This window comes from Phoca vitulina, unplaced genomic scaffold (assembly GCF_004348235.1).
Source record: "Phoca vitulina isolate PV1807 unplaced genomic scaffold, GSC_HSeal_1.0 scaffold77, whole genome shotgun sequence".
NCBI classification, from domain to species: domain Eukaryota; kingdom Metazoa; phylum Chordata; class Mammalia; order Carnivora; family Phocidae; genus Phoca; species Phoca vitulina.
The window spans coordinates 320,897-335,697 of NW_022589780.1; the positions used below are offsets into that span (position 1 = coordinate 320,897).

At 41.8% G+C, this 14,801-nt stretch overlaps 1 protein-coding gene across 7 annotated transcripts in view; it reads right to left on the bottom strand.

Annotated features, from left to right (window-relative positions):
* The window catches only part of TAF1 (TATA-box binding protein associated factor 1), a 74,547-nt gene that overhangs the window by 44,821 nt on the left and 14,925 nt on the right, over positions 1–14,801 (bottom strand). For 6 of the 7 annotated variants that reach the window (XR_004298064.1, XM_032393789.1, XM_032393792.1 and 3 more), the window contains 11 exons: positions 14,505–14,646; positions 14,008–14,138; positions 13,231–13,311; positions 8,248–8,397; positions 7,955–8,074; positions 7,446–7,621; positions 6,631–6,809; positions 4,963–5,176; positions 4,330–4,495; positions 3,005–3,216; positions 147–255 (listed from right to left, as the gene is read on the bottom strand). Coding sequence is in view for 6 of the 7 variants with exons in the window: in XM_032393789.1 (XP_032249680.1) it covers positions 147–255; positions 3,005–3,216; positions 4,330–4,495; positions 4,963–5,176; positions 6,631–6,809; positions 7,446–7,621; positions 7,955–8,074; positions 8,248–8,397; positions 13,231–13,311; positions 14,008–14,138; positions 14,505–14,646 (1,680 nt within the window). In the remaining variant the exon portion in view is untranslated. The remainder of the gene's footprint in view (positions 1–146; positions 256–3,004; positions 3,217–4,329; positions 4,496–4,962; positions 5,177–6,630; positions 6,810–7,445; positions 7,622–7,954; positions 8,075–8,247; positions 8,398–13,230; positions 13,312–14,007; positions 14,139–14,504; positions 14,647–14,801) is intronic. The other variant, XM_032393788.1, reaches the window with a different exon arrangement.

Here is a 14,801-nt window from a genome sequence, read left to right on the forward strand (position 1 = left end):
TTAGAAATCTTGTCATGAACAGTACACATAATTTTCAGGGCAAGGCCAAAGGGACAATCTAAGGCTGTGCCAGAGCCATGGGTTAGAGGGCTGGAGGAATCAATGAGAACCCCATCTGGTCAGAAAGAGGCAACGTAGATACTCACATTTAAGTAGTCACAGTGAACAGTGGTTCCAACTCGCCGTTTCTTCTTGGGAGGAAGCTGCTGTTTAGGGAACTTGAGAACCAGAGATTTTCTGCGAACCTCATCTGCACTGTAATCAATAACACTTTCATAGCATGCAGTCCCTATCTCTAGTCCCCAGAAAAAAAAGCAATTACAATGAAGAAGTCCAAAGTACCTGAGCATGAGCCTGGGGAGGAAAAAGCCAAACCAAAGGCCAGACATCCACATTCTAAGGCTCAGATCAGGCAAGGCCTCATAGGATCTCCAAATTAATAAAGAACTAGGCAAGCCACAACTTCACCTCAGTTTCCTATTTGGAAGATAAGGGAACTAGGCTAACGGAATTTCAAGAACCCTTCCAGCTCCAACATTCTACCTTAGGGTTCAAGGGCTACGAGGCTAAACTTACAATGGAAGAAACAAGGAAGAAATGAAAAACCGGTTTGAAAAAAAAAACTAGTTTGAGTTTCCCTCAATCATTAAAAGCCCATTCACCTTCTTCCTTTCCTTTGTATGGGATCAAGACACTAAATTTTCCTTTTCTAATGTGCCTCAAAACATAATGACTATTACGGATATTGATAAATTAAATCAAGAATGGAAAAAAGAGCCCCAAACCTAAGAGAAGCAAAAACAAACTGTATGGTGATGGGTGGTAACTAGACTTATGGTGGTGATCACTTTGTAATGTATATAAATACCGATCTATAATACTGTACCTCTGAAGCTTACATAATGGTATCTACGAATTTTACCTCAGTAAGAAACAAATCAAATTGATCAAAACAAATCAAATTGATTAAAAATTACAGACAAAAGAGAATTTAAATATATTTTGCATATAATACTCTGACTGTACAACTGTAGCGGCATATAGTCTAAGGACAGCAAACTATAGAAAACACCTCGAATCTACTTTATAGGTTTGTTGTTAGTGGTATTGGTATTATGATTCTCAAACCATTCTGTACATAGCAAATGTACAGACAGAGCAAATGAATAAACACATCAATGCGGGGAAACAGAGAAAGGATACAGATACGACTGGGGGAAGAGGAAGAAGAATCCATAGATATGATTTGAATGGAGGTTTCGATACGAAGGTTTTGATGTGTGGTTTACAATGTATACTTCCTAGTTCTGTCCAGTAAAAGCCTAGAAGCAATGACATCTCAGTGGCAATGAGCATACCTAACACCTAGATCTTGGTTCTAAATGCCATTCCCTGATAAAAGGAACCAGGGCTCCTTGAAGAAATGGCTGATTCTAGATCTCGGACAAGGAAATTTCAAAGACAGCCTAGAACATCTTGTGTCAGAAAGCAAAGATGTTCTCAAAGATTTACAGGATTGTTTCAAAAGGACATAGGATCTGGCTTTAAGGTCAAATGTAAGACAATATGGGCATCACAATTACAAATAGTGTTAATAAATTATATTACATTAAGTTTACAAAAGGAAGAATTTCAGAATCCATAGACATACTCAAACAGAAAGGAAAGGAAAGCTCTTCTTTACAGAATGCCAGTTAATGTAGAAAGAATGCTATTATTAGAAAAACCACTATTTTGCAACCCCCGATGTAACAACGGAGTTAGGCAATGATCATCAATGGATGCTACAACTACTGAGAGAAAGACTGTTAGGGAACAGCATATTCACCCACATGCTAATTACAAAGGGAAAAACATACCTTTATTATAAAGGGTTCTGGGGATCACCACTTAAACAAGATGATCAAAATAGTGAGAAAACCTGACATTATGTGCTTCTTGATGTGGTGTAGTAAGTACATAATATCACCTATGTAGTAATCTTGCCAAAGACATTTAATCTAAACATAATCAATGAGAAAACAATCAGACAAATCCAGAATATGGAGACAATTGGCCTGGACTCTTCAAATAAGTCAATGCCATGAAAACCAACATAGGAGAAGACAACAGTTCTAGAATAAGAGACACTCAAAATACTTAATGTCTGAACGGGGACTGGATCCTGAATTGGGGGTAGGGCAGGCCATAAAGGACATTGAGATAACCAGAGAAATTTACGTAGGAACCAAATATTAGATACTACTGAAATAATGCTAATTTTCTTAGGTGTAACGGTAGTATCATGTTGTTCTATCCTTATTCTTAGACGATGTGTGCTAAAGAACTTCTGAGTGAAACAAGATGCGTCCAACTTATTTCCAAAGAGTTCAGCAAAAAAAAAAGTTTTAGACATATAAAGATGAAACAAATGTGACGAATGTTAAGTTAGTGACTTTAGAGGAATGATATATTGTATTAACCTTTCAACTTTTCTGTAGGTTTGCAATTTTCAAACTCACAAGTTAGGGGGAAAATGTTTTTTTAATTTAAAAACTTCTCCACTTGATTATCAAATTCCCTGAAAGCAAGAGACAGGGATAAGCATAGTTGACATCTCCTTGGTCTTTCTGGGATGGTCCGTTACCAGAACACTCTGAGATTAGGGACTCAACAAATGTGAGGAGTGCCCGGAAGTAGAACAGGAAGAGCACCTACCATATGCCAGGCACTGTACTACATGTTTATATAGTCTGTCATTTTATCTTCATAACCACCCTGGGAAGGGTGGTTTTATTTGGTTAAAAGTTAGGTCGCATGGCCCGAGGCAAGTGGGAGAGCCTGAGGAGTGCTTTATGACAAAAGACCGTAACTGTCCTTGCTGACAACAACTGAGGAAAAGCCGTCAACGTTCCTGAGCTCAGAGCTCCACTTCAGAGACCACATCACATCCACCTGTGCCACCCTTTGTATCATCGACCTCCAGCGGATCTCTCCACAGCACTTCCCGCCTGCTATCCCTTACCTCTCAATTAGCTGTTTCCCCAGGACAATCTTGGTCCCTTCGACCTTGATAAGTTCTTCATTATCATTATGAATGACCGTCTTTTCTAACTCCTCCTCCTGCTCCTCTGTCATGGCAACGGGGTTGGAAGGTGGAGCATTTGTTTGATAGTAGAGGGGACAGAATTTGTTTGTCCTCATGTGCCCAATGGCACCACAAGCCCCACATTTCAGCTGCAAAAGGAAAAGTAGCAACATGTCAGAGGTAAACAGGCGGCCTAATGTTCGCTTTACAAAACACATACAAGGCAGGTGCACAACTGCTATCGTAACAGAACTGTTCTACACCTGTCAACCTGAAGCCACTGGACAAAAGAGCCTGAATGGAAATGACACACCAAAAATAAAATGCAATCCAGAGACTGGACATTTTTAAAAAATCAAACGAGGAAGAAAAGGGAGAGGATTTCCACCCTCGGTAGAGTATGAAGATGTTAAATATGCAGGACAAAGTCTGTCAGAAGCCCAGGGCTCCGTTCAGCAGCACAGGCAGCCAGCATGGGTATAAACTTCCAGTCCCAGGGAAAGGGCTCAGTAATACCGAGTCTCCGTCTCAGTTTTGCTACTGACCTCTGAAACTGAGGTCAGTTATAAAATGGCCTCAACACCGTATCGTATTTATAGAATATCATGTATAAAAAAGAACCTTGAAAATATTAATGATCTCATCGCTTCTCGGCCTTTTGGCTAAGATCAAGTGAAAATATTAATGATCTCAGTACATGTCACCAGCGGTTTACATTTGCTGAGAACTTTATACAGTTTATAAAGTGCTTCCCAGGCATTGTATCACTTACTGCAAAACCACTATGAGACAGCTATCGTTTTACACAGCAGTGGCCTCATTCTATGGTGTACATGATAGTTACAGAGTATAGTAATATCTAGAATCCTACCTAAGTCATGGAAAGCAACCTGTACTGGTAAGTTTCTTTCCTATTGCTTCTTTTAATGTGTACAATTTTTAAAGGATGTGTGTATGGGTACATGCAAACACACACACACACAAATGTACACATAAAAAACATCTCTCTCAACCAAGCCTATCTCAACCCCTAGGAAATATTTCCAACGGATGAAATATAAAATGACACCCGATGGCACCAGATTAGGTTGTCGCCACCAGTCACACTAGCAGTGGATAACACCTGAGCAGCCACACCCATTCAAACTAGCCTTCCACAATACTGCCCTCATTCCCAGTTAGGGAAGACGCCAAAAGCTAAGGGCGGAGGTATGCTTTCTTCCTTTGCCTTGTTAGCTATGATCACGCCACATTATATTTACTTTTAGGTCAGGACGCTCCTTCATTTTTTTGGGCTTCTTCTCAGGAGGACCCTTAAGCTTCTCCTTTTCCTGGTTCCGCTTAAGCCGCCTAAGTTGCTCTTGAATCCTCCGCCGTTCCTTCCGCATCTCTTCTCGATGCTGTTCATCAAAAAGGGCAAACTTCCGACTGAATAGCAAGGGGGAAAAATATCACAGGACCGTAAGCAAAGCTAAACCAAGACGACTGTCCTGATAGCTAAACACCTCAGAACTAAAGTAATGCATCCGGACAGAAATAAAAGGGGCTACCCGCATCCCCATCTCCCCCACTCATCAGCCTTCCATGTGCAGAGCGGCACCTCTCTCAGGATGAGACATCCTGAGAGTCATCCCTAAGATTTTTGCCAACCAACCACAAGGCAAAGGACCCAGGTGGAACTGAAAACATGCCTTTATTTTGGAGCAAATTTGGAACTCGCCCTGTGATTTGACTCTGCCCAAACCCAAAGACCTAAAGGCACCCAACCAACAAAGACTTCCAACTTCCAACCGTACAGAATCCTGTCACTCAAACTCCAGCACCTACCTCATCCCCACCCCCCACCACTTTTATCATCCTCCTCATCGTACTGGAAAGCGGTGAGTCAAACTCACATGAATTCCTCATCTTTTGTGGTCCGTATGCGCACATAGGCATCAATGACAGCTGGCTTTCGGACGGTCTCACAGCGAACGTACTCTTTCCCCTCTTCATCTCGAAATGTGCGATAAATCTTGAGACAACGGCCAGTGGCAGAAGAGTTAAGGCTAGTCACAGAAGCTGTGTCATCATCTCTGTGATTGTTTCCTGATGCTGCTGAACCTGCTGCTGCAAGGCAGAAAAAGATTTCCACACATTCCCCCTACCACCCAAACGGTCGTTTTCCCGAGGTAGACTGGAGACCTCAAAGCTCAACGTGCCACAAAAGTACAGTTCTACTGAAGGCATCGTATGGTTCTATAGAAAGCATCAGCATCACCACCAGCCCGCAAATGCACTGATTTGTCCTTTCCTGACTTCCATTTTACCACTGCCACTGTTCCCATTTTTCTCAGTATGAGAAGTTCTGAAAGGAACTCAAAGAACTACATGTTTGTTAGAGGGGACAGAAAAATAGCAGATGTAACCTGATTCCTCTGAATAGCAGAAGAAGAAAGTCTAAGTAGCAAGTAGCTGATGATCACATTAAAGAAAAGCACCCAAGCACCAAAGGGGAAAAGGGCACCACAGAAACAAGCCCAGAGTCTTAGGGCCTAGAGTATGCATCCCAAACCTGAACATGAATGAAGAGGAATCACCTGACGCTAGATTCCAATTCAGTAGGGTTTGTGGTGAGGCCTGAGAATCTGCATTTCTAACAAGCTCCCGTGTGATGTGGCTACTGCTGGTCTAGGACCGCCCCAGCGGAAAGGCTTTATCACATCTTTACAAAGTAGTCAGAACACAAAATTATACAAGGCTTTTATAGAGAGGATGAAACAAAGGAAAAGACTACAAGGAGTGAGAACAGTCATTTAAATCTCCATCTTCGGCCTTTACCCTCCCTCTCATAGTATCTATATCCAAGTTTTCGTTTCCTGCTTGACGTCTATACCGGGAAGTGTCGTGGGGGACCTCAAACTCCACACACTACACCTTCCCTTCTCACACCTGCTTCTTTCTCTGGAGTTTACTACTTTAATCAATGGTACCACCATCTTTCTGGCAAGCCCGGAGTGAAATCTTAAGGTCACCTTGATTTTTCACCTCTTTTCATTCCCAATATCCATACCCCAAACCAGTTCAGGCCTTTATCATCCCCACTCTCAACTTTTGCAATTTTTGGTTGGTGATTTTTAACTCTATTTAGGGTCTAGGACTCCTTTGAGAATCTTCTGCAAGTCACGGATCTTCTCAGAAAAGGCACATTTGCACAGAACTTTACATATGATTTCAGAGGGTTCAAGAGCAACCCCTCAAATTTATCCACGAAATCGGTTTTAAAAACTCTTAGCCTCTAGGACAAATGCCCAGAAAGCTCACTTGATGTACAGCACTGCTAGCCCTGGCTTGGACAGGCCCGATACAGACAGAGGCAGCAGTGGGTTGGCGGCATCTCTTCAATCTGGGCCCCCCAGACAAACCTCCAGTCCAGTTTGTGGTCACCTCTCTACCTCATCTACAGGCTTTTCTATACTCATTCCCTACTTCTTCTGCCTCCAGCTTTGGCTCAGTTCTTAGTCTGCGGTTATTTACACTTTTCCGATCCTTCTCTTTCTTGTCTGTGAAGCCACTACCCTCACCCAGTAGCATCCGCTGTAGTTCCTTCCGCTCCTGCTCCTCCCGCTCGCGTGACAGCTGAGAGCTGGTTTTCTTATTCTGCAACATGTTCTCAATGTTCTTTCCCATTTCTTCAAAGTCACTGTCTTCAGCTGAGCTGCTGTCTGTGTCAGTTGATAATACTTCGGTTGATGACAAAACTCTGAACAGAGAAAAAAACGATGTTACAAATTAGGATGAGGGGAAACATGAAAGTGTATGAAGAGCTGAAGAAATGTGCTTTTAGGCAACAGTGGGAAGTTGGGAAATTAACCTTAAAAAGGAATACCCAAAATCCACTAAGACATGGGGGCCTTAACAGAAAAGCTTTACGAAGTTTTCCCTGACTTTTGTCAACAAGGCAAATCTAAAATACGAAATAGCACAGCAACTCTTTCAGAAATCCTAGAGAAAGCCTGAGAAATAAAACGGCACACTGGTAATTTTTAACAGAGCGTTACCATCCTCCCACAAGTAAGCCTTCTGGAAAAAACAAAAAACAAAAAACAAAAAAAAAACCACTTACTGTCCCCTATCACCACTGTAATAACTGCCAGGCCCAAGTAGGCCACAAAAGTTGCCATGGAACCTAGAGTACCTCTTGCCAATGCAAAACCTTTGCCAAGTTACTCTGAAAGGAGTAGGTGTTCTAGCAGTATCGTGAACAGATACCACCCTGAAATCTCAGATACCTGACCACCTAGTCACATTATCAGGTGACCTCCTCTTCATTATAATATAGTGTCTGGGACCCCTCCCCTTTACAGCTTGGATTTTCTGCAGCACTAAAGCAACACACTTGTTCTGTAGGTCAAAGATGCGCTGACATTCCTCTTTGTAACGCTCTTGATGCTCAGCCACAGAAAACCTTGACCCACGGGCAAATTTACTCATGGGCCCCTCTCCAGAGCGGGCCTGCTCTGTGGACATCGTGCGGACTACGTCGATCACCTCCCAGCGGGACAACTTTTTAATCTACAAGAGAGACAGACACAAACACATACAGATTTTCTGTATAGTTCTGTGTTAAATCATCAGAGATTTCAACCTAAAGCATCGGAGATTTCAAAGAATAAACCAAGGCACACAGAGAGCCAGACCAAAAAAAAAAACAAAAAACAATCACCCAAAGCAGGTTAAACAGAAAGCTCGGGGAAAGCTAACTCCTGAAAAAGTGCCTAAGATCCAGTGTACTACAACCTACACCACAAAATTATCCAAATAGTTCTTTGCCTCTGCCTCCTAGCTTTTCCCTCTCTGTACGAAGCCCCCCTAGGAGACTCTGAAGTTTTCCTCTTCCATGCTCACCTCTTCTTCGGGCACGCCAAATTTACGTAGGAGCTGCTTGGCATTTTTCAGTGAAAGGCGACGGAGATCTGCATCTGTTCCTGTCACTGTCTTCTTCACTGGCTGAGGCTCCTTATCATCCTACCTCCAACATAAAACAGGCAAGAATTGTAATAAGCTGAACTCCTTATAGGAGGCACCTAAGCCATCCTGTCAACTTAAGTGCCAGATCCTCCAGCCCCTTCACTTTCACTCCTTAACCTCCATTTCTTCCTCCCTTGATTTTTAGTTTCTAGGATTTCAGACAGTCTCACCTTCTGCTGTGTTGGTTTGTTTGGAATCTTGACATAGGAGAATCCTTCACCACACCCTGTAGGATCTGCCACCCCAGTCACCTCCAGGAGACACTTGCCCTTCATGGCAGCAATGAAAGCCCTTGTGGTGTTCCAAGGAGCAGTGCGAACCTGAGGTATAGAAAAAGATTCTGAGGGCTATGGGAAACATTTGCTCTACATCTAGCCATACTTAGAAGATTGGAATAATTACAATAATGGACAATTTGATGCTTTCTTCAATTATCCACAAAGATCAACAGTTGCATATAAAGCTGCCCAGTATTCAGCTTACTCTTCCTCTTCTCTATGGTACTTTATGTTATGATATTAAACAGAAATCAAGATCTCAGCCAGTATAAGGAGGAATATGCGGAACAGTGGTACCCTTCAGCCCCGTATCCCCTGCGATATACTGAGAGTTCTCAAAGACAGTGTTGCCCCACCCTCATGATGCTCAAAGAGGTTGATGATGCATTTGACTGCTCAACTGCTCAAATGGCTTCTTTAGAATAGCCAATACATTCTATAATTAAATGATAAGCATGTTTTACAAAGTACTGGCTTTAACCCCAGGTCCATTCTACCTCTGCCACTGGTTTGGTCAATAATGTCTGTCCTCTCCTGGGACCCTGAATAGTATTTACTGACCCTGCAAAATAATCAGGGAATTAAGACAAGAGGAATGCGCTTGTCCACACAGACCAGTTAAGAGTATACACGATTAGCTACAAAGTGGCCAATTCGCTAATCAAGATTCAATCTCGAAGGCTATTTGACAAAATCCTTACTTTCTGAAATTCTTAGACATCTACTCATTTTTCACTCCAACCTCAAAAGAACACCACAATGCTTCTTCACTCACTCTGTTGAACCTCATTTACAATCATTCACTGATTTAACAGGTATTTATTGAACACCTACCACATGCCAGGCACTACTTTCCCATGGACCTCATGTTAGTGAGGAAGAGACAAATAACCAAATTCAATAGTGCATGATCAGTGCATTGATAGGAAAATAAAAAGTGTTACACGTACATAAAGAAGGTAAGAATGATGAGCCAATACAGTGGGAGTGAGGGCAGGAGTCAGGGTAAGTTTCCAAGGAAATAGGTGAAGGTAAGATGGTAGAGGAGTGGCAAGAAAATATTCTAGGCAGAGGGAAAAGCAGTTGCAAAATCCTGGAAGGCAAAAGAAAGAAATTGAGGGGACTGAATGAACTTTAGTATGTTTGGAGCTTACAGTACAAGATGGACAGTGACAGGAGATGAGAGGAGGTTAGAGTTACATAAAAGACCCAAAACATGTGGCACCTTGTAAATCATGCGAAGAGCTTCTTTCTAAAAGAAGTGAGGACCCAAAGGAAGTCTTTGGGCAAGAAAGTCATATGATCAGATTTTGGTTTTAAATTTTTATTTTAAAAAGGTCATAAAAAATGGTAGCTGGAATAATTGGACATTCATATGCAAGAAAAAGAGGCTTAATCTATACCTTGAACCCTATACAAAAATTAAAAGGGATCTAAAACGTAAGACCTAAAACAACAAAACTTTTAGAAGAAAACATAAAAGAAAATCTTTGCATCCTTGAGTTAGATAAAAATTTCTTAGCTACAATACCAAAACCACAAGAAACAGAGCAAACTGACAATTTGGATTTCTGCTCTTCATAAAACACTGTTAAAACAATTAAAAGACAAGCCACAGACTGGGAGAAAATTTTTGCAAATCACATACCTGATAGAGCAGTTGGACCTAGAATACACAGAGAACTTCAAAACTCAATGAGAAGAAAAACAAGAAACCAATTAAAAACAAAAATGGACTAAAAAGACGAACAGACACTTGACCAAAGAAGATGTCTGGATGATAAATAAGCACATGAAAAGATGCTCAACACCCTTAGCCACTAGGGAAATGCAAATCAAAACAGCAGTGAGAGACCATTTCACATCTGACAGGAGGGCTATAATAATAATAAAAAGAACAAATGTTGACAAGGATGTGGAAAAACGAGAACCCTCATACATTGCTAATAGGGATGTAAAAATAATACAGTCACTGTGGAAAATAGTCTGGTAGTTCCTTCAAATCACAGGGCGAGTTCCAAATTTGCTCCAAAATAAAGGCATGTTTTCAGTTCCACCTGGGTCCTTTGCCTTGTGGTTGGTTGGCAAAAATCTTAGGGATGACTCTCAGGACGTCTCATCCTGAGAGAGGTGCCGCTCTGCACATGGAAGGCTGATGAGTGGGGGAGATGGGGATGCGGGTAGCCCCTTTTATTTCTGTCCGGATGCATTACTTTAGTTCTGAGGTGTTTAGCTATCAGGACAGTCGTCTTGGTTTAGCTTTGCTTACGGTCCTGTGATATTTTTCCCCCTTGCTATTCAGTCGGAAGTTTGCCCTTTTTGATGAACAGCATCGAGAAGAGATGCGGAAGGAACGGCGGAGGATTCAAGAGCAACTTAGGCGGCTTAAGCGGAACCAGGAAAAGGAGAAGCTTAAGGGTCCTCCTGAGAAGAAGCCCAAAAAAATGAAGGAGCGTCCTGACCTAAAAGTAAATATAATGTGGCGTGACCATAGCTAACAAGGCAAAGGAAGAAAGCATACCTCCGCCCTTAGCTTTTGGCGTCTTCCCTAACTGGGAATGAGGGCAGTATTGTGGAAGGCTAGTCTGAATGGGTGTGGCTGCTCAGGTGTTATCCACTGCTAGTATGACTGGTGGCGACAACCTAATCTGGTGCCATCGGGTGTCATTTTATACTTCATCCATTGGAAATATTTTCCTATATAACTCACAATGGATCAAAGACCTAAGTATAAGAATTAAAAATATAAAACTCTTAGAAGAAAACGTAGAGGAAAAACCATGACACTGGATTTGACAATGATTTCTTGGATATGGAACGAAAAGCACAATCAACAAAAGTAAAATTAGATACACTGGACTATATCTCAATTAAAAACTTCTCTGCATCAAAGGACACAACAGAATGAAAAGGCAACCTATGGGAGAAAATATGGGCACAGCATGTATCTGATGAGAGATTAATATCCAGAATTTATAAAGAACTCCTAGAACTCAACAACGAAAACCAAATAACCCAATTCAAAAATGAGCAAAGGACTTGAATAGACCTTTCTCAGAAGATATACAAATGTCCAGTAAGTACACGAGAAGATGGCTCAACATCACTAATCATTAGGGAAATGTAAATCAAAATCACAATGAGATACCACCTCACAACCATTAGAATGGCTACTATCAAAAAAATAATAAGTAAGTGTTGGCAAGAGTGTGGAGAAATTGAAATTCTTATATACCACTGATAGGAACGTAAAATGCTGCAGCTGCTTTGAAGAAAGTAAGTATGGAGTTTGCTCAAAAAACTAAAAATAGAACTACTGCGTGATCCAGTAATCCACTTCTGGGTATATATGCAAAAGAACAGAAAACAGAATCTTGAAGAGAGATTTGCATACCCATGTTCACAGCAGCACTATTCACAATAGCAAGAGGTGGAAGCAACCCAAATGTCCATCGGTGGATCAATGGATAAACGAAATACGGTATATACACACAGTGGAATGTTATTCAGCCTTAAAAAGGACGGAAATTCTGATATATGCTACAACATGCATGAACTTTGAGGATATCATGCTGGGTAAAATAAACCAGTCACATAAAAACAATACTGTATGATTCCACTTAGGGGAAGTACCTAGAGTAGTAAAATTCATAGAGACAGAAAGTAGAATGGTGGTTGCAGAGGCTGGGGGAGGAAGAAATGGGGACTTGTCATTTAATGGGTAATAGAGTTTCAGTTTTGCAAGATGAAAAGAGTTCTCACGGGGCGTCTGGGTGGCTCAGTCCATAAGCGTCTGCCTTCAGCTCAGGTCATGATCCCAGGACTCTGGGATCGAGCCCCACATCGGGCTCCCTGCTCTGCGGGAAGCCTGCTTCTCCCTCTTCCACTCCCCCTGCTTGTGTTCCCTCTCTCACTGTGTCTCTCTCTCCGTCAAATAAATAAATAAAATTAAAAAAAAAAAAAAAAAGATGAAAAGAGTTCTGGAAATTGGTTATGTAACAGTGTGAACATACCTAACATTATCGAACTGTACACTTAAAGGTTAAGGTAGCAAATTTTGTTATGTATATTTTACCACAATTAAAAAAAGAAAGAGTACATACTGAATGAGTCCATTTATCTAAAATGTAGAAAATGTGAGCTAATCTATAGTGACAGAAAGTATCAGTGGTTGTCAGGACACAAGGAGGGTAGAGTGAAGGGAGGAGACAGGAAAAAGGAATTCCAAAGGGGGTACAAAGAAACTTTTGGGGGTGACAGATACATTCACTATCTTATTATGAGGATTCACAGGTATAAACATACATCACAACATATCAAATAATACACTTTAAATACGTGCTGCTTATAGTATGTCAATCTTATCTCAATAAAGCTGTTTTTCTAAAAAAAAAAGGATAAATAGAAAAAATAAAAATGGGTAAATGGGATGTACTAATAAAAATTAGCATAAAGCCAGGGTGCCTGGGTGGCTCAGTCAGCTGAGCATCCAACTCTTGATTTCAGCTCAGGTCATGATCTCAGGGTTATGAGATCGAGCCCCACATTGGGCTCCATGCTCAAGGTGGAGTCTATTTGAGATTCTCTCCCTCCACCCGCCCCCCCACCCCTGCTCACACACACTCTCACTCTCTAAAATAAGTAATTAATTTTAAAAAATTAGTGTAAAGGGGCACCTGGGTGGCTCAGTCGTTAAGCGTCTGCCTTCGGCTCAGGCCATGGTCCCAGGGTCCTGGGATAGAGCCCCGCATCGGGCTCCCTGCTCGGCGGGAAGCCTTCTTCTCCCTCTCCCACTCCCCCTGCTTGTGTTCCCTCTCTCGCTATGTCTCTGTCAAATAAATAAAATCTTCAAAAAAAATTAGTGTAAAGCCTTACCTCATCATCAATCTTCATCTGGAAATCTTCCTCATTTTCTTCTTCTGGAGCAAAAAAGGACTTCTCACCATAGCCAGCATCCTGGAAGAGCACAAATCTAAGCATAAACCAATCAATAAATTGGAAAACACAAAGTACAAGTTTCATTAAGTACCAAGTACAGAATATCAAAGTACATTTTTGCATACAGAATGGATTCTGTAAAGTCGTCACTGTCTCTGTCACCACTCTACATCCTTAGGCTATCAGAAGATATATTACACTTCAGGGAACCTGCCAGCTGATATATGGATAGTTAAGGCCCATAAAGGAAGCTAAGTAGAGATGCTCATTACTGCAGACTCACTAACTCAGTGGTATAGCTGCGCTCTCACCCCGGCTAGATCTTTCCTGTTTGGGCCTGAGAAGGATATTGTGCTTCTCTATAGCACATGTCCAGCACCATCACCTCTGCCCACCTGGAAGGCTATGGAAAACAACCTTGAAGTATTTGCCCTGTTTACATACCTGTCCTGTAAAGAACAAAGTTTAAAGTCACCACCCAAATGGATGAAACAATATGCCCTAAGTCCCTCATTAAGCCTTCCCAATGATACTTAGCTATGCTGTAGTTTGCCTCAGAACCAACATACACAGAGCACCTCAGAGCCTGAGTTTTTAAGTCACCGGTTAAGAATCTAGTAAGCATTGTTTCTAAGCCAGTGAGGACAGTGTTCATGCTCATCTCTCTGAAACAAGCCCAGGGGCACAGGCAGCGCCTAAAAGGAAGGTGTTCACCTTCAGTCGCTGCTCTGCAGCTATCATGCTATAGTAAGCACAGCACTGCTCTGGAGACACCATAGCTCTGATCTCCTCTTCAGTTGGTAAACGAAAATCAGACTTCAACACCCACCAGTTTGAGTCCATCCCTAGAAAAAGAGAGAATGAGACCATTCTGCATTCCAAAGGCCCTTCCACTGACAGCAACAAGTATAACAAACCGAGACCGAACCACGCAGTGTCCCAGAAGGTCTAGCCACAGTTAGCCCGACTGCCGAAGAAAACCCCTGCTGCTAGGTTTCCTGCACCTCGTGACATCGAACATACAATGAATTTCCTGGCAGGCACAAATCAAAACACAATCAGAGCCTCCATAATTAGATTTACTACTTCCCTCTTTTGATGACTATCAATTTCTCAATCTGTGAGCTGTATGCTTATCCTTTCATTGAAAGCCATTAATTCCTTTCTTAGAAAGAGACAGAGAAAACAAATAATTAGTCACAAGTGATGACCTGTGCGTTTGAAGTCAGCGCAGAGCTTTAGCCTCTTCCGGATGCTACTTTCTGAGTGAGAAGGAAAGGCTTTTTTTATATCTTCCATTCGGATCCGCCGTGGCCGATCTTTACTCTTCCAGAAGAGGCGGTAAATAAAAACCTGCCCAACAAACCAAATGTTTTTCATTTGGCAAAACAGAGGACAAAAGTGCTCGCCAGGGCTCCTTCCCCTGCTAAGCCCCTATGTATTTTGATCTTTCCTGATGTGCCCCCAAATCCACAATACCCTGTTATGTGCATCCTGACCCACCTCCC